Here is a 19,986-nt window from a genome sequence, read left to right as displayed (position 1 = left end):
ACCTATAGTCTGCTGTCATACCCTCTGTACTACTCTTCACCTATAGTCTGCTGTCATACCCTCTGTACTACTCTTCACCTATAGTCTGCTGTCATACCCTCTGTACTACTCTTCACCTATAGTTTGCTGTCATACCTTCTGTACTACTCCTCACCTATAGTCTGCTGTCATACCCTCTGTACTACTCTTCACCTATAGTTTGCTGTCATACCCTCTGTACTACTCTTCACCTATAGTCTGCTGTCATACCCTCTGTACTACTCTTCACCTATAGTCTGCTGTCATACCCTCTGTACTACTCTTCACCTATAGTCTGCTGTCATACCCTCTGTACTACTCTTCACCTATAGTTTGCTGTCATACCTTCTGTACTACTCTTCACCTATAGTCTGCTGTCATACCCTCTGTACTACTCTTCACCTATAGTCTGCTGTCATACCCTCTGTACTACTCTTCACCTATAGTTTGCTGTCATACCCTCTGTACTACTCTTCACCTATAGTTTGCTGTCATACCCTCTGTACTACTCTTCACCTATAGTTTGCTGTCATACCTTCTGTACAGCGTCGCACATGTCATACCCTCCACACTCCAAACCTGCACTTGCTGCCTCCGTAATTTCTCTACACTATATTGTTGGTAACATCCCCAACATTATAAAAACCCTTTAAAAATTGTTAGTAAAATGCTATCCTAGTTCATATACATTGCCTTTGAAGGTGACCGTTTCTGTTTCTTCTCTATTTCCAGGTAGTAGTGAGGATGGTGAAAAGGACTGAAAAAAAGACTACTGTTCCCTTTGTGGATGGCACTTGTATACCATTATGTTCTCTAAAAGAAGCAATCTCAGATTGTGTAAACGTTGAGGACATTGGTGGCAGGAGTGTATCCACAGTGTAAATTATTGTACAATCTACTTCCTCATCTCCACAGTCTGCTGTCATGCTCAGTGATCCCAGCACTCCTGCTCTTTGCCTATGTAAAGCTATTACTGCATTCAGTGCACATTATGCAGGTTAGAGCTGTAAAGTAGTATCTAGTACAATGGACCTTGTACATTGCGGTATATATCTATATTGTGTCTGTGCTAATGTAATGAAAAGAAATCTTACTGTGTATCCATCAACATTTAAAACACTATGTATTGATTATTATTGCACTGTTATATTTCTTGCATATCTGTACAGAAGTTTTTTAAGGGGGGGAACCACTGCTTGCTCTAAATTTTATCTATTCGATTGTGTTGATATATTTGTTTTTTGCATTCTAGATTGTGAATGAAGCTGCTCCTGAGATTCTTGATCTCAGCATCTTATATGCTGTATCTTTTTCATATTGTTGTTTTTCTTGGAAAACAGCAACATGTATGTTTTTGTTTTTTTGTTTTTGTTTTTTTTTTTTCAAAGATTTTGGATCTTTTTTGCACATCCAGTATGACTATATATTGTATGCGTTCACTCCTCAGTATATAGAACAGTCCCAATATTTGTACCTAAAATGAATGTGGTTGTTTTAGATGTGGGTTCACATATCCACTTTTTGTAGCTGTACCTGGCTGTAACTCCTGCTATGTGTTACAGGTCTATAGGATATACAGTCCATATATAGATTACAGTGATTTGCTTTGTCCTATGTAGACGTGTCATTTTTTTTTTGTTAGCAGACCATATGCTACAGAGAATGGAACATACATCTCTCTTAACTTCAGTAGTGCATGTTTATTATGAATTGGGACTTCAGCCAAAATTTGCTTGTCTAGTTTTGGACAGATTGAAGAACAGTTAAACCCTCTGTCAGGTCAGTACTGCTGTCTCCATCACTTGGTGGGGGGGTGGCTTCATTATTTTTAATGATGGTCATTGTTGCTTGGTCAAAAAGTGACAGTCTAAATTTAATGGTTGTCACTGGAAATGCACATGAGGAGAAGTCTTCCAGTAGGGAAACCTGGTCTGATGACACCTGTGGAACTTTTATTTATTTTGGGAACATTTACACTAATTTCCTGTTGTATTTTTGAAATGGGAAATTGAGGAGAGCCTTTCTCATGGGAATTCTGAAATAACCTGACAGATCTTCGAACCCTTTTCAACCTTTTCAATTCAAACCCCCACATTTTAATCTAGAATTCTACCTAAGAAATAGTAAGCAAAATTTAATTCCTGTTCTTGTATGCGTGTTATCATAGCATTATACATAAAACATATCTGCAAAAAAAGACTGCATATACTAACTTTGTGCTGAATTCTTCTCTGCTCACTGCCCTCTACTAGTATTCAGCAATGGGTCAAATATCATCTGACCCCAAAATCCCCCCGCCCCCCGCTGCTCGCAGTAGTTTCTCCCATTCTGCACCTACATACCGGCATACAAGCTGATGATGAGAGAAAATACAGCAAGTAGAGGTGTTTGAATACTTGCAGTGAGCAGTTTTTCATGAAGCAAGCTGCTGGAAAAGTAGGTATATACAGTCATCTTTTTGCAGTTAAATTTACATGTAAATCACCCTCTGCTGGCAGGGTTACTTTAAAGATACTAATAGAATCAGAGATAGAGAAACAAACTAGAAACTAGGGCTGGCCTGAGATTTTAAAAGATGTGCTGACATTTAAAGAGGTTATGCTCATGTCTGAGCACCTGTAAGCTCAACAGTCCAGTTAGCAAAAAGAGTTTTCATACTGCGCATCGATTGTTACTCCTTGAATGGGAATGCCATGCTATAGAGCAGTCCCTGAAAGCTGTAACCAACCTAATAATGCATGTAGACACACCAGCATTCTATTCTCTTCATTGTCCCCTATCATCTCTCTGCTTGCCTTTGAGAATATATTGCTTATCACAAGAAAAATTGCCCTCGGCCAATTATCCTAGCACTACCACTGTTGCAAGTAAATATAAAATATTGGCTTAAACAGGATTTGATGAAACATTCCATTTCTCACATGAAATACCCACTACAGTTACATTGTTAATGTCTACCTTCCTCTACCTGTCTCCTTTTGCAGTATTACGTGTACCTTTAAGTGACAGGTGCACTTTAATGCAAATATTCCGTTCATCTGAGGAACCCGTGACTCTGCTCCATATTTGATTATTTTAATGAAACGAAAATAGTTTAGACACATTACTTCAAGGGTTCTAACGCTGTGTAGGGTGCATACACCATTTTGGCACTGTGTGCAAGACACTAAACTGTGTCTCTGATTAACGCATACATTTCCTCCAAATTATTCTTAGTCATTAAAATTGGCCAACTTTACTATGACTTATGAGCATTTGCCAGAGTGTGCCAATGGCAAATGGTTTGATTCATAACTTGCTGGTGTGTGATACAGTGCTGGTCACATTCTCTTCTTGTATTTTCAGTCTTTTCGGGTGGCCATGTAACATTTACTCTCTCTGGTTCTTGTGTTGACCTCTTCCCCAGCTTTGGAAATGGGAAAACTAATTCTATAGGCTAATTGTTACAAGAGAATTGTGTATATTATCCAAGTTTAGGTGGGGAAGAAAAAAAGTTCTTCCAAGTGAACAGCATACCTTGCTTTATTTCATATCTCCTCCTGGCTCTGTTTTGTAGGCGTCAGACCACACTAAAGGCATCTGTTGAAATCTCACTAAATCAGTCCTAACTAGGACAAGTTCATTTTTATCATTTTTTTTTTTTCAATTTTGTAACCAGCATTCCATCGCTCTGGCATCCCTTATAGCCCCATTCTGGACAGCAGAAAATACTTTTGCAATGGGGCCTCCCCAATTGCTGGTTAAGTTTTTCAGGGTAGAGAAATGAGCTGTAATACCTTATTCCTTACTACACCAGGCTTCCACTGCGCTGTGTGACCAGTCCCCTAAAGCAGTTTCCCTTCAACGTTCTGGCCTGTGATCACACTTCTAAGATGTCATCTGGTCTTGCATTTTACATGAGGATGGCAGGAGGAAATGAGGTAAGTATTACAGGGTATTCCTCTACCTCTAGACTTAACTTTTTAAATCGCTGCGTTCGGCTTTAAGTACAGTGCTCATTGCAAATGTTGTACCAAAGATATTTAAAACATTTTAAAAAGTCCTGTGCAGTAAACCTAATTTTACCTGGAATGCTGTAGTTAAATTTAACATGCTGCCAATAATTTGGTGTTAAACTCTGGAGATTTCTGTGAAAGGCAGTGAGCCCATCACCGTTGTAGGAGTGAGGGAGAGAGCTAAGGATTCGGAGATATCCTGATTATAAAAGAAATGCAGTAGCAATAGCAATGATGTCACAACAGGCAGTGGAGTGGGCAGCAGTATTGATTGCTGCACTGGCTTGTCATTAAGCTTACCTGCATGGCATGTCTTGTCTGACAGAGGTTTCAAAAAAATGGCTGCTTCAATCTCAGAATATCCTATGTAACCATGATTGTATATAGATGTTTTTTGGAACAGTTGTCTTATTTGTTAGGATAGAAAGGACTGATAGTCTGGAAGCAAAGCAAAATAAACATTTTCTATGTTTATTTCAAGGGAGCTGTCCAAATTCTAAAAAGAAAAAAAAATAGACAAGCTCTTGTTTTGTGGGATTGGTACCTGCAGTGGGCACCCCCCACACTGTTGGGTCAGTCAAGCGACAGTTTGGCAGCTCAAAAACACATTGCATTTAAGATTGGAGGGGTGCATAGAAGAGGGTTTTCAGGATAGTAAAGGTAATGGCAGGTATTTTTCACATTACAAGTAAAATTCAGTTGCTGTAATGAAGATCATAAATGTCTACATGAAGGGAGAATTTCTGTTAGATGTAACTACATTACAGTGCCATTACAATGGTAATTAGAAAGGTAAGATGTACATTCTTACATGTTCCATAACGGAATGCCTTACAGTAGGCTTTATTGTACTTAAAGCGGTAGTAAACCGCACAAAAAAAAAAAAAACTGCACGGCAATAGTATAATGTGCTAGTATGCATCACATACTAGCACTTTATGAAATACTTACCATAGAACGAAGCCCTGCAGTGGCACCCAGTTACCACTGAGGGAGCTGGCATGTTCCCTCTGCGTTTCTTCTGGCATCGCTGGCTCTGCCGCTGTGAGTGGCCAGAGCCGCAATGTCATTCCAGCAGGATACGCTGGACCTGCAGAGTGCATGCGCCACTGATGTCAGTGGATACATGCAGGATCAATGTCACCTAAACCTGCAGGTTTAGGAGATGTTCTATTTACCTACAGGTAAGCCTTTGGACATTTTTACCTACAGGTAAGCCTATAACAATCGGGGGATACAACCGCTTTAATACTAAACTCCAGGTTTACTGTGACTTTAAATAGCCAAGCTGGCCTACAAAAATATTTCCTTGATTAACACATGCGCCCACTGGGAGCACTGTAAAAAATGAATGTAGCATCTGCTACTACACATCCAGCTTTCGCCCCACTCTCAGAACAAATTTGAGTTAGGCTGAGCGCTGTTCAGCCATTCATAGGAAGCCTTTTATTTTTATGAATGAATACATGTCAAGGCTTCCTCTGGCTGGGGTGGGAAGGTTGAAGGATGTCACATTCGCATAATCTGTTTCTTGTGTAGAAACTACTGCACTATACAAATAATTGTCCAAAGGTTAGCTTAAAATATGTGCAGTTTTGAACACTGCATGCCAGTTTCAATGCAGCTATTCATGTAGAAATGATCAAATGTTATATTAACACATTTTCATGTGTTTTTAGATTAAAGAGTGTGAAAAAATCCCTGGCTGCAAACTTTTGACCTGTGATACCTTCAGTGTGTAATATCTTAAACATACCAATGCTTAAATGTCTGTGTTTTCAAAGGTGTAAGTAAAAATGGACCCCAAGTTATATTTGGTATATATTGCCTGGATGCAACTGAATGCAACAGTTCAAATGTAAGCCTTTAATGATCATATGCTTAGAGACCCCTGGCAAAACCAGGCCGTGAATGATGAATATACATAGCCCCGTCTAGGATCAAACAACATTTATTTGACATTAGAGCTGCTATGATTCAGCTGAGGCAAATCGGCTACTTTTGCATAAAAATGTGACGGGGGTGGACGTTTTTATTGGGTGCAATTGTACAGCGGCCCCTGTGCATCAGCTGAGATTTTCCCTACTTGCCCTGGAGAGAAGTGGTCACTGGGGACAGGATTTGAGGGGAGGGATTAGCACGTCTGCCAGATTTTTTTTCTGTGCTCCTATTGGGAGATTTCCCATAATCTTCTGTCCTGGGGTCCATTCCCCATTGGAGACACAGCCAGCAATAAAACCTGACAGTTTAACCCTTACCGCCTTTATTCTAGCCTTGCTGTCTTGCTGTCCTCTTTCTTTAATATTTTGGGTCACTGACACAGCAAGCATGCAGGAGATTCCCAACTTTTCTGGCCTGCGTGTTTCCCTGTATTTATCTCAAGACAGGTTTACTTTAACCTAGCCATTCTTTATAGCGACACTCCACTTGTGACTTGTTTTTATCTCTATCTAGGTTTTTCTAGATGAGTTGCTTTTTTTTAACTGGTGCAAGTCTTCCTTGAGCTCCGGTTTTCAGAATGCATTTCATAAACATTTATGCTATTTTGTGGGTTTTTTTTTTTTTTTTATTACACATAGGTCTGTCACTGGAAGGGGACACGGAAAACCATTGTGTCCTGTGTATTCTATTCACACTGCAATGCAGGCCGGATTCACGCAGAATCGAGAAGAGGCCGCGTGATTAGCTGAATCACGCACCACACTGCCCCCTACCACAGTCTGAAATGGGCAGCGCTGCAGCCATCTGCTCTTGTGTGAACTGGCCCTTAGTCTGGCAGGTGTAGACAGCAAGCACCATGCAGTCTATCAGTTACACCATGAAAATAGTTTTCATGAAGGAATTGCACTTGTATTGAGAGAAAACCAAGCAAGAGAAAAATAACTGTGCTGTTGAGTGGACTAATTGGTTTGTTTATCTTAAAGACCTCATTCACATGGGCGTACCTATCTGTACACCTGTGTGAGGACCGTCTGTGCCCACATGGGATGCACAGATGTTCCGTGCAGATAGCGCTATTCAGGTTTATAGGGATGCAGCAGCTGCACGGACAGTCGTTGGTCACAGTTTGGCAGGTGTGTGTCCCCATATGCACAGTGTGTGTTTGGGAACATGCACCTTACATGGCTGTCAAATTGCCAGTAGACAATGGAACGCCTGTGCATTCCGTGTGGGCAAAGGCGGCTTTTTGCATGGCTGTACAGATAGGTACACCTCTGTGAATGAGACCAAAAAGTGATCAGTGACCTTACAATTCTCAAACAAATATTAGCCATGCATACTGACTGACATTAACAAGCTAGATACTGATTTCCACGTCCTTTTTTTTTTTTTTTTTTTTCTTTTTTTTTTTTGTTTACCTTTTTTTGTGCGCTAGTTTTCTTAAATGTCCTATTAACTGCATTGATGTCTTAGATTCTCACCATTGCACTGATACTTAATTCTCTTTTGATCTATTTGTTCTCTAGATGGTCATGTATATGCAGTATGTCCGTGTTTGTTCTATGTATAATGAATTCCTCTTTAAAATGACTTCAGAGACACTTGTCATGAAGGAAATGTGGAGGCTACCAGTATTGGACCCTCATTATAAATTGCCAATTCCCCAATTGTCATGCTGGCTTGCTTTCCTTGCGTTAACCTTGAGTCACAGACCTGAAAGAAGTATACAGATCAGGATTTTTTCCTTCTTTTTTTTTTAAAGACCTTGCTGGCCTTCCTGATTTGAATTCTTGTCTTGGGTCAGTAACTCTCATGACACAGTAAACTATCAATGTATGTTTAATGCAGTAAAAAAAAACAACAACAAAAAGTAGATGAAGTTGCAATCCATTATTTAACGGTTAGACCACCCAAGACCGTTTTTCAGGTGGATGCCGTCTCATTTAAACACCTTCTACACAACATTTCTCAGATGTTGGTTGTGAAACCTCTGCCCTGCTCGTACAGCCTGCACCACCATCAAAAGTGGACCTCTTTGATGATTCATTTTGTTTTATTTGTGCATGCCAGAGAAATCGTCAAAGTCTATAGAGGAGAGGACAAGGCAAAGATAGCAAAGTTCTCCCTGATAAAGAAATTCAGGCCAGTAAGGTTCATCTATTGCTTAATTATCCCGTTCGGTCCCCCATAGCTGTAAGCACTACCTTGTATTGAATATTCAGCATTTGTGCAAATACAGAGTGTTTGGAAATCCCTATCATATGGGGATAGATGGGAAATTTTTTTTTTTTTTTTTTGCCTTAAATCAAAAGTGTATACAGCATTAACTTGTCCAAAAACACTATAGCTTTTTTTGATTTAAGATGGTGTCAAAACTGGTTTAAAATTGTTAGCATAGATCTACAAGAAATGTAAACTTGAACTGCAATGACTGCTGATTATGTTGCCTTGCACATTGACTGTATACACACATGAATGATGTATGTACAGTCTGTTATGAACTAGGAGCTTGTAGGCTGGGGATTTTGTTTTCCTTGTAAAATAAAACCAGTATATAAAGTGTATGGCAATATTTTCCTGGATGAATGTCCAGTTCTTAATGGTCTTTAAATGGTGTACATTTTTTTTAATTTGTAAAATTTTTACTGTACATTTGATGATCATGCATAGTGTGATTCAAACTGCTTGTAATTTAAAACACTATTTAATATTCAGAATAAAAGTTATATATTTATAAACTCTTGTTTCAAGTTTTAATTTCAGTCTTCAATGGGTTGTGTTCATATTCTGTGAACTGTAAAAAAACAAACAAAAAAAATCTGGTTGATTTAAAGCGTAACATAACTTGCAAAAGGAAGTTCTGCCGATGTAGCCATGTGAAGGAGTAGGGGCTCTTTTTCACAGGGGTCCCTGTGATGTGGTAAAAACTGAGCCACCTTAACCCCTTCCTGCCACCTTCTACTGACCCTTTAAGGGCTTCTAAATGATGGGAGGCAGGCATTTGGCTCATGTGACCGCTGTAATTGGCCGTCACAAAGGTCACATGACCAGATAGCTCCCAATCGCAAGTATGCATCAGGAGCTTTCCTGACCCTGCCAATGACAGTGCTGGGAGCATGCAGGACGTGTGCTCTCAGCACAGAAATCTGTTTACACAAGGCTGCATTGGCGTTACAGCCCACCCGCCAAGAGGTCATATACATGCGCCACGTTGGAAGTTAATACTATCATAACACATGCCACAGCAATTTTAACTGCAGAGTTTGACAGGCGGCACTGCCTGTCAAACTAGCCATTAGATCAATGGGGCTGCAGCAGGACCGAGAGCCAAACACAGTTGCAGAGCGGTTTTGCGATGTACATTTCTGTTTGGCAATTAGAAAAAAGAGAAGAAAAAATTAAAACTGTCATCAGAAGGCAGCAGTAGCACCCCATGAGCAACCTGCCTGCTATACTGCCCTGTGATAAGTGGTTCACTGTGGATTGCTCTTCAGAGGGCAGTAAGCTTTGCCACCAGTGTGAAGAGCCCTAAAAGCTACTCGTTCACACAAAAAAGGAAACTGTAAATAGAGACACTTAGTCTTTAGAAGCCATGTTCCATGATGTACATTCATCAATTATGACTAAACAATGCCTGCCGAAAAGAAAAAAAAAATCCACCTACTAACAGATATGTCTGATCCCATCACTGACTCAATGTGAATGACATCTCCTGGGGCACTGCCAATAAAATAAAACAAAGGGTGGGATGTCAGATATGACGTCATTGACCAAATATGGCAATGGTCATATTTGTTGCTGTCATGCTATCCCCATCACTTTTACATGCCCAGGCATTCCCAGACAGTAAATGAATGGGGTCAGGCGATGATACTGTTTTTTTAAGATGCAGGCACCTGCCACTCCCATAGAAACCGTTAAGAAGGATGCTGTCATAGCAGCAGTAGAATATTCCAAACAGCCACAGTTCGGTGTAACCCTTGAGCCCCATCCCTACATAGCATGCCTTAGTTTTGTGCTAGTGTTCTAGGAGGATAGATGTCTTCAGCTATGCTGAGAAAAGTCTAACCAGTTTTAGCGAGATTTATTTTTGACTTTCTGCCTATGTTTTGACAAGACTCTTTACTACATTACTGCTTGAGCTGGGGTCTACATAGCAGCTATTGGCCTTTTACCTTGGCCTAGTTTTGGAGTCCCTTACCCAGACCCTGCTGGGCTCCACTTGTCCAGGCCTAGCGCTGGTAAAAGCTAACAGCAGGGCACTGTCCAGTTCCATTGCTTCAGCCTTAGCCCTGTCTCTGAAGACTCACTCTTTTGAGTAGGCCGATTGGGTTGATCCCTGGTAGCAAACCTTGTTTTCTCAATCGTTCAGTGAAAGACACAGCCTTCTTCAGAACCATAAGGTTATATTGCCCCCTACAGGAGTAGGCAGAAAAAAAGACTTGGCTGCGCCCATGGGCATTCCTAGGTGATATACACCCCCCCTCTCTGCTATAGGCCTTCAGTTTTTTTTTTGTCAGGAGTAAGGACCTAGTTCCCTACTGGGATCTCTAGCTAGCCCTGGCAATTTTTATTTTTGTTTGTTTTTCCTGGATTTTCTGAGATCTACAATCAACTGCCGGGGTGGACATTCGATCCAGTGGTCACCCCAGTCTGGCCAGCGAGCGCGCACAGGCCGCAGCTACGCGCAAGGTCGGCTGTGACATAGCCCCGCTGGATGGGGGCTGGCCCTGCAAGTTAAACATCTCGTGAGGTCGCATACGACCGGGTCTCTGCTCGAGTCGCAGCGTCCCTCATGGCAGACACCCCCCCACTTCGGTGGCAAGGAGGGTCTGTCTGGAGCGGTGCCCGCTTGGTCCTGGTATGGTGAGTAAATGTCCCCCTCTCCCCTTTGGGGGTTTTTTGTGGCGCATGCGGGCCCCTCCCCGGGTTGGTCGGTCCTGCAGGTTCCCCTCTGTCCCTGCACCCTCTTTTCCTGGCCCTGGAGGTCCCTTGGTAACCCCCCTTTCCCCCTCCCCCCTCCATATGGGGTTGAGTACTGGTGAGCTGGGGGTGCATGCCACCAGGTGCTGTGCTTACCAAGAAGGGGAGGCACTAGGTACGGTCCCCGGATCCCCTCTCCCCTTTCTCTCCCCTTTCCCCTCTCGGAAGCTCCTCCTTTTAACCCGGCGCTGACTCCATTGCAGTGGTCACTCTTGGTGTGTGGGGGTCTTTTTTCCTCTCCTGTGGAGTCTCAGAAGTATGTTTCCCCACCTGACCCCCTATCAGAGGCTGCAAGTGCCTCTGGGTCCCAGCCATCCATTGATGCACTGGCGGCTGCCCTGGAGTCTTTTGGTCCCGGGTGGAGGTGGCTTTTGGACGACGGACTAGCAAGAAGCGTCCCCTGCTTCATCTGTCTCATCAGATCCTGAATCCGATTCGGCTGCTGTGAACGGGGCCCACCCTGCGGGGTCTGCAGCCGCGCTCCTAGATATTTTGGACAGTGAGGGTGCCCCTGCCCCAGTGGCTGCACACGAGAAAGCGCTGGTGGATGCACTAATTGCATCTGTGCAGCAAATTTTAAAAATGGAGGCTGCGGTGGAGGTGCCGGTCCCTTTTGGCATTCGCAAACGGCCTCGTGTGGCAAAAGTGTTCCCTTATCCCTCCTTTTTTGACAAGTTTGTCTATAAAGAATGGGAGCATCCAAAACATCCCTTTTGTGATCCCAAAGTGCTTCGCTGTGCGTTACCCCTTTGAGGAGAGTCTTCTCAAAAAGTGGACGAATGGTAGATCCCCCGGTTTCTTGGCTGAACAAAACCACCATGATTCTGGTTGAGGACTCTCCGGCCTTTAAAGATCCATCTGACAGGAAGGCAGTCTCTGAGCGGCACTGTGTTCACTATTGCGGGTTCGGCGCTTCAGCTGGTCTTGGCTTTTGCCCTGGTGTCTCAGACGATGACAGAGTGGGCAAAGCTGTTGCGCCATGACCTGGAGGGTGACCAGTTTCCTCCTGCCTTCACTGAATTAGCAGACCAACTGGTCCAGGGGCTGCAGTTTGTCTGCGATGCCTCTTTGAACGCAGCTCCCTTGCTTTCTAAGCTGTCTGTTTCAGCGGTAGTGCTTCGACAGGTATTGTGGCTGAAGTGTTGGACTGCGGACCAGGCCTCTAAAAAAGCCCCACTTGATCTGCCTTTTTCAAGGCGATCGTTTGTTTGGGGCCACTCTGGATAATATCATTAAGAGTGTCACAGGGGGAAGAGTACTTTTCTTCTACAGTCAAAGAAGGGGAAGGAGCCAAGTCGCAAGCATGATCCTTTCTTCTCGGCGCAAAGAATTTTTTCGTCCCTCAGGGTCCACTGACAAAGACTCTTAAGTCTTTCAAGCCCCCCTCAGGAGTCTCCAAGCGACCCTGGTTGGGCAAACCGAGAGCGGGTTTCTCCATACCCCCCAGATTAGGCTTCTTTGGCATGAAGGGGCGCCCTGGTTTCCGGGCCCGTGGACCTCTCTGATAAACGACAAGTGGGTCCACAAAGTGATTCTGTCTGGTTACAAGATCAAGTTCCAAGCAGTTCGACAAGCAGATTTTTTCCGTCTAATCTGCATGCGTCTCCGGACTGCTTGTTAGCCCTCCAGGGCACGGTGCAAGGCCTATTGCTCCAAGGGGTGATTGTCCTGGTTCCGGTGTCAGAATGTTTTAAGGGCTTTTATTCAAACCTGTTTACAATCCCCAAAAAAGAGGGTACGCTACGTCCGATTCTGGACCTCAAGGCCCTGAACCGCTATGTGTGTGCGGCTGCAGAAGTTCAAAATGGCATCCATTCGCTCCGTGGTGTCATCTCTTCATCAGGGGGACTTCCTTGCCTCCATTGACATCAAGGAGGGCCTACCTGCACATTCCGATTTGTGCACAGCACCAGCGGTTCCTCTGCTTTGCTGTGGGAAAGGAGCATTATCAGTTTGCGGCGTTACCCTTTGGTCTCGCCTCCGCTCCTTGGGTCTTCACCAAAGTGTTAAACAAAAACATACTTGGGGGGCACACCCTAAAATGCTTTACATTCAAGATGGTGCTGCTATAAGACCAAAAACAGTACAAAACAGATTACAGCGCACACATACAAAATGACATTTATCCTGCAAGGCTAGTTAAAAAGACCTGAACATATTCAAAAATACGGGTCAAACTATATGGTCATATAGTGCTAAGCCCACTTACTGTGACAAAGTACCCACTAATATAGTACAAGTGGGCTTGGCACTATATGACCATATAGTGTGACTAAACCCCCATATTTTTGAATATGTTCAGGTGTTTTTAACTAGCCTTGCAGGATAAATATCATTTTTGTATGTGTGCGCTGTAATCCGTTTTGTTCACCAAAGTGTTGGCCCTGGTTTTGGCGCTGCTGTGCTAGTGGGGAATTGCTGTTCTGGGCTACCTGGACGACCTTCAGCTGCAAGCAGAGTCCCCAGCGACCTTGAGGGGTGACGGGGAGATCACTGTTCAGACTGTGGCAGATTTTGGGTGGCTGATAAATTACCAAAAGTCTGTGTTGATTCCAGTTCAGAAATTGGTTTATCTGGTCTGGATTCCACTTGGGCCAGAGTGCTCCTTCTGCAGGACAGACTCCAGAAATTACAGGAGGCAACCCGCTTACTGCTGTCCAGCAGATAGGTCTTCCTGTGGACTTGCATGCGGGTGCTGTGGCTAGGTCTCAGGATCCTCAGACGACTCCTCAGAAACTCTGGTGGCTCCGTGGGGCCAGTATAGTTTTATCTACACCTTTCCTCCTCTCGAGCTCCTGCTGCGGCTGTTGCGCTGGATGGAGTCCGAAGGAATGCCGGTCATTCTAGTGGCCCCGGACTGGCCTCATCAGTCCTGGTACGCCGACCTGGTGCGTCTGGTCGTAGACGCCCCCTAGCAGCTGCCTCTCATTGAGGATCTGTTATCCCAAGGGTCGATCTTCCACCCTGCTTTAACGGCATGGCTGTTAAAAGCCAGGTGTTAAAGGATAGGAACTTATCTGCGTCAGTAATTCCGACACTACGCCCTAGCTAGGAAGTCTACTTCCAGGAAGGTATATCATCGGACGTGGAAAGCGTACATTTCATGGTGTGAGTCAGTGGGGTTTCACCCACATTCCTTTTCGGTGGCTCGAATTTTGACTTTTCTTCAGAGGGGTGTTGAAAAGAATTTGGCCTTGAGTACTATCAAGGGCCAGGTGTCGACCTTGGCGGTTTTCTTTCAACGCTCCCTGACTTCGCATACCCTGGTGTGTGCCTTCGTTCAGGGAGTGCAACATGTGGCTCTGGCACTTTCGGTTCTACAGAAGCCTCCGTTTGAAAATTCCCCTGCTCACGCTATCACAGAAGGTGGCCTTCTTGGTGGCTATTACTTCTGCTCGCAGGGTGTCTGAGTTGGCGGCGATATCCTGTCGCACGCCCTACCTGGTGATTCATAAGGACAAGGTGGCGCTTCGTCCTTCATTCCTTCCAAAGGCTGTCTCTGATTTTCATTTAAATTAATTATTATTATTGTGTTGCCTTCTCTGTGTCCCAGGCCGCAACATCCAAGGGGATTTGCCTTGCACACTTTTTTTTTTTTTTTTTTTTTTTTTTTAAACAAGTTTTTTATTGAGCATATTGACATGTTACATCACATACTTCAAGTATTATGTTGGCATACAATACATCAATTGCATAAGATTGTCTCTTCGCATGAGTAAATCACCCTATGCTAACATTAACTCTCCTAGACTCTTCTAGACTCTCTCCTTTAAGTCCTCCAACCAGAGTTTTGCTCTTTTTTTTTTTTTTTTTTTTTTTTTTTTTTTTTTTTTTAATATAAAAAAGTAAACACGATGTCAGAACAGTCGACCTCAAACATATTTCAAACCTAGAACTAGATGAATTCCCACCCCCCCTCCCAGTGTCAATCTGTCCAGTGTATTGTATGCATCCTCTCATCTATCACATTATTGTTTATTTTCTTCTCTGCCTATATTAGCCGCCCCCGCTGCTCCCCCCCCCCCCATCTGCTAGGGTGTTTTTTTGAATCGATCCACCTAAACCATACCTTCCTAAACTTCTTGGGGGGGGGGGGTCCCCTTGCATCATACGTCATCTTATAAAGGGGTACTGTATTTATTGTTTTTATCCACATTCCCAGAGTGAGTTGCTCATCGTGAATCCACCTTCGGGCGATCAATTTCCGCATTCCGAAGTACAGAAGTCTGAGGAACGATTTTGTATGCACATTAAGCTCTTCTTGATCGAAGACTCCCAACAGACCCCTTAGGGGAGAACATATATTCGGAAGGGCAAAATGCTCGGATATGAACTCGGTCACCTGGGACCACAGAGGCCTTATCTTAGGGCAATCCCATATCATATGGGTAAAAGTTCCCTTACACTTATGGCACTCTGCAGTATCCCTCCTGTGCATTCTGAATAGTCTGGTCGGTGTATAGTATACCTGATGTAAATATCGAAGCTGTATCATTCTATTTGTGGAGGAAATAACCAAGACCAAATATGTGTCTAGGACTTCCTGCCACAGTTCCTCTGTCTATTCCGGTATAACCGCTGTCCATCTGGATCTAGTCAGGTTAGGGCCTCCCAGTCCTATCTCTCTATATAGTATCTGGATATATACGCTTAGTTGATTCTGGGTCAATCAGGACCTTTTCTAAAGCAGTGTTTTTTTTTACCCTCACTTCCCCTCTTCCAAACTGGGCAGTCGCTGCATGTTGCAGTTGAGCATATCTGAATTGCCAAGTTCGAGGTTGTAACGAGCCCCCGCTCGCTCGGTTCCACTCTCCCAACACTCCTCTGCAGCTATTGAATCAGATTGCAGATCGCAACATCTGATTGTTCGGTCATCCAATGCTCCGGGATTAGAACTACAGCTACGTGCCGTTCTAACCCAGTTGTGATAGCTCAGAACAAAAACCAGGCAGGCTGTATGTAAGTTCAAACAGGAAACGCTCTTTATTGACAGGAATACAGTCTCTTTTATACAATAAAAGAGGAGGTGAAGACCACCTGATCATATTACTCTAACAATACAGCTGTAACCTAATTAACATGAGCTAATTAACTAATCCCTTTAGCCTAGATGACTCAGACATGACCTTTAGGCCAGACTGGCCGTCTTGTAGCTTAGAAAACCCAATCAACATTATCACAATAGCAGAGTTAATTAACACAAACAACAATGGGGATCTAATGACTCTTAGATCCCATACTAGAGACTTATTTACAATACACATTCTAGCAGGCAACAGACAGATAGGTGTCTGGAATTGACATCAGCGTCTTCTAACAGTATTTGTCCCAGCATTATGAATCAGCCACTATTTCTAATATGGCAAATCCAGGGTCCCCAGAGTCTGCGTGTCCTGGGGGACCAGGACCCGAATCCACAGTAATACCGCCTCAAGGGTCCCCAGGCATACAGCTCAGAAAGAGCACCGTTCCCCCAAATGCCAGGGCCCACGATCGATCTGCAAGAGGCTAGCATACAGTCCCCTCAAAGTCTCACTCCCGGCTAGGTCTGTCAGAGGTATGTCGAACTGCTCCCACAGTTGTGCAAAGGAGGATAACCTACCATCTTGGTATATATGGTGTAGATAGTTCACCCCATATTTGGCCCATCTATACCCATCTTCTAGTTTACAGATCTCCTTTAGGGTTTATTGCACCACAAAGGACAATTAGGTGACATCCATAAAGGGTCATCCTTCATTCTCTGCGCACATAGGTGGAACACCCTTCTTGGTAGCACTATTACAGATCCCACTTTCCTCCCAGGTATCCCCTTTCTTGAGAAGCACATTCAGTAGGGTTTCCTGGGAAGTGGCATCTGCCGCCTCCAGTAGCGTAGTAGCGTTAGGAACCGGGGGGGAAGCATCGCCAATGTACGAATGTCAATTGAGACGCCAAAAAAAAATAGTATCTCATATCCGGTATAGCTAAACCCCCTCATTGTCACAGGTAGCTTCAGCACTGCCAGAGATATCCTGGGGGGCCCTGGTTCCCCACAAAAATTCCACCACAATAGAGTCTATGTGCCTGAATACTTTCCCCGAGAAGTACACAGGTGAGTTTGAGAGAATGTACAGCAACTTTGGAAGAATGATCATTTTAAATTTATGCGACCATTACTGTCAGCGGCATGTTTCGCCATCTCTGTACTCTCTCCCGAAGAGCCCCTATCACCGGTCTCAGTTTGAGGTCCAGGAACCCAGAAATAGGAAGCTGAACCACCCCCCCCAGGTATTTAAATGATTGGGATAGCTGAATGGGGCAGTCCACCGGGACTGCCACTGTACCATCAATGGGAAACGGGGATGATTTAGATCAATTGATACAGGAGTTAGGAGATTATTCTGAATTTTGTATCGATTGAAAAGCCGTGGACAATGAAGCACCTGGATTTTGTAGGTATAGGAGCATGTCGTCGGCATAAAGGGAGACCCGTTCCTCAATCCCTCCCAGCCTAAGTCTGTTCATGTGAGGACTGTCTCACAGTTTAGCCGCCAGGGCAAATAATAGAGGGGATAACTGGCATCCCTGTCTGGTCCCCCGGAGGACAGGGAAGGGTTCAGATATAATCCCATTTACTCTCTCTCCAATTAATGGTTCTGTGTATAACAATTTCACCCATGATATAAATATAGGCCCAAATCCTATTATCTCCAAAAGACCAAACAGGTAATCCCACTCCACCGAATCAAAGGCCTTCTTCTTATCTAAAGAGGCCACTACTCTCTTCCCAGAATTGTCATGCTCAGTTTGTAGGTTAACAAAGAGTCTCCTGAGATTCATTTGCACACATCTCCCTTTTATAAAGCCAGTCTGATCTGGATTAACTAGTTTCAGAATTACCGATTGTAGCTTCCCTGCCATAACTTTTGCAAGAATTTTGGTGTTGCCATTCATCAACGAGATAGGTAGATAGGATTCACATTATTTAGGATCCTTTCCCCCTTTATGTATTAAGACCACTAGGGCCTCTCTCATAGAGAGGGGGAAGTCTTCCCTCCATCCTAGCAGCTGTGAACACACGTAAGATACAGGGTACTAGCCCACTCTCGAAGGTATGATACCATTCCGAAGGTATGCCATCAAGTCCTGGAGATTTCCTAGGAGCAAAGGAAGATATTGCTCCCTCCACTTCCTCCGCAGTGATGTCTGCTTCCAGGGTACTACAGTCCTCGCTTGTTAGCCGAGGCAGATCAATATCATCCAGATAATTTTTGGAAGTACTGCCCCCTGGAGGGGCGCATGACTTGTAAAGTTCTTTATAGAAGTGGATGAAGGCTTGTAGTATACCCACGGAATTGCTCACCTCAATCCTGCTCTGGTCATATACACTCATTATATAAATGGGTACATATTCTGGTTTTGCCAAGTACACTAACAGTCTATTTTTGTCTCCAAACTCAAAAATGCGTCTACGTTGTGCAAGTCTAAGCTTGGTAGTCTGGTCAGTCAATACCTCCCTGTATGCCCGCGTCTTCTCCTGGAGAGTCTGTAATCCTTCCTTAGTCAGTCAACATATTCTGCTTCCGCTAGGGATACTTTCCGTTCCCTGTCCTGTATGGAGGAAGCCAACTGTTTCTTAAACCCACTCACCTCCGCTATAAACACCCCTCTTAGAGTAGCTTTAAATGCCTCCCACTTAAGGTCGGATCCAGTGCCCTGATTTCCTTCCAGAACAGCTGAATTGCCTCAGTATATTTTATTTTAACATATTCTTCCTGCAATCAGTTGGCTTCCATCCACCAGTCACGGATTCCTTGTCTCTGCCCTAATGTAATATCCAACAACATGGGTGAGTGATCCGAGTGCACTCTGGGTAAGTACAGCACTTCCCTCACCATTTGCAGACTCTCAGTTTCAGCCAACACGGTGTCTATTCTAGACAGCGTCTTATACGACCCGGAGTAGCAAGAGTATTCCCTTCTCTCCAGATGCCTAACACGCCATACATTACAGAAGCCATTAGCAATCAACCATCCTGCAAGTGGTGCCGGAGCCCCTGGTGGTGCATCCAACCTATCCAGCATCGGATCCGCCACCGCATTCAGGTCTCCTAAAATGAAAATCTTCCCCTCCGCTATCTCATAGACAGCGCGTAGCATGTCATTCAAATGAGACAAGGAGAAGGGAGGCGGTATATATAAATTCACAAATGTCAGAAATCTATTATGGACTTTTATCACTAGAACAACATATCTACCCTTTGTATCAGTTTTTATCGCATGAATGCCACCAAAGTGGAGACACCCCTAGCATATGAGGAGTAACTAACATGGTAAGCTCCTGCAACATGTGCCCTTTTCAGAGAGAGAGTCCCGGAGCCCTGCAGGTGTGTCTCCTGCAACAAAATCAAATGTGGTTTATATTTTTGAGGTAGTCAAATACCAAGGAGCGCTTAAATTTAGAATTAAGGCCTCGAACGTTCCAAGACACCACTTTAATGCCCTGTACACACGGTCAGATTTTCCGACGGAAAATGTGTGATAGGACCTTGTCGGAAATTCCGACCGTGTGTGGGCTCCATCACACATTTTCCATCGGAATTTCCGACACACAAAGTTTGAGAGCTTGCTATAAAATTTTCCGACAACAACAAATCCGTTGTCGGAAATTCTGATCGTGTGTACACAAATCCGACGCACAAAGTGCCATGCATGCTCAGAATAAATTAAGAGACAAAAGCTATTGGCTACTGCCCCGTTTATAGTCCCGACGTACGTGTTTTACGTCACCGCGTTCAGAACGATCAGATTTTCCGACAACTTTGTGTGACCGTGTGTAAGACAAGTTTGAGCCAACGTCCGTCGGAAAAAATCCATGGATTTTGTTGTCAGAATGTCCGATCAATGTCCGACCATGTGTACGGGGCATAAGATATACAGCATAGCAATTATGAGCGAGAACATTTCCCTCTCCCTGACAATGGGGGAGGGTACCTTTCAGGGCTCCACGACTCCTATTCCGCAGCTCTGCAGGGCGACAGCAAATAAGGCAAATGACATACATTTTA

General features: G+C 44.0%; 1 protein-coding gene across 1 annotated transcript in view; it reads left to right on the top strand.

Moving 5' to 3' along the window:
• LMTK2 (lemur tyrosine kinase 2) overlaps positions 1 to 8,692 on the top strand; it is a 181,808-nt gene extending 173,116 nt beyond the window's left edge. Inside the window, exon 14 of the mRNA XM_073591007.1 lies at positions 751 to 8,692. Coding sequence (XP_073447108.1) covers positions 751 to 779 — 29 coding nt within the window. The 3' untranslated portion in view covers positions 780 to 8,692. The remainder of the gene's footprint in view (positions 1 to 750) is intronic.
• The last annotated feature ends 11,294 nt before the right edge of the window (positions 8,693 to 19,986 follow it).

This window comes from Aquarana catesbeiana, linkage group LG06 (assembly GCF_042186555.1).
Source record: "Aquarana catesbeiana isolate 2022-GZ linkage group LG06, ASM4218655v1, whole genome shotgun sequence".
Classification (NCBI taxonomy): Eukaryota; Metazoa; Chordata; class Amphibia; order Anura; family Ranidae; genus Aquarana; species Aquarana catesbeiana.
This window is presented reverse-complemented; position numbering and strand designations above follow the sequence as displayed.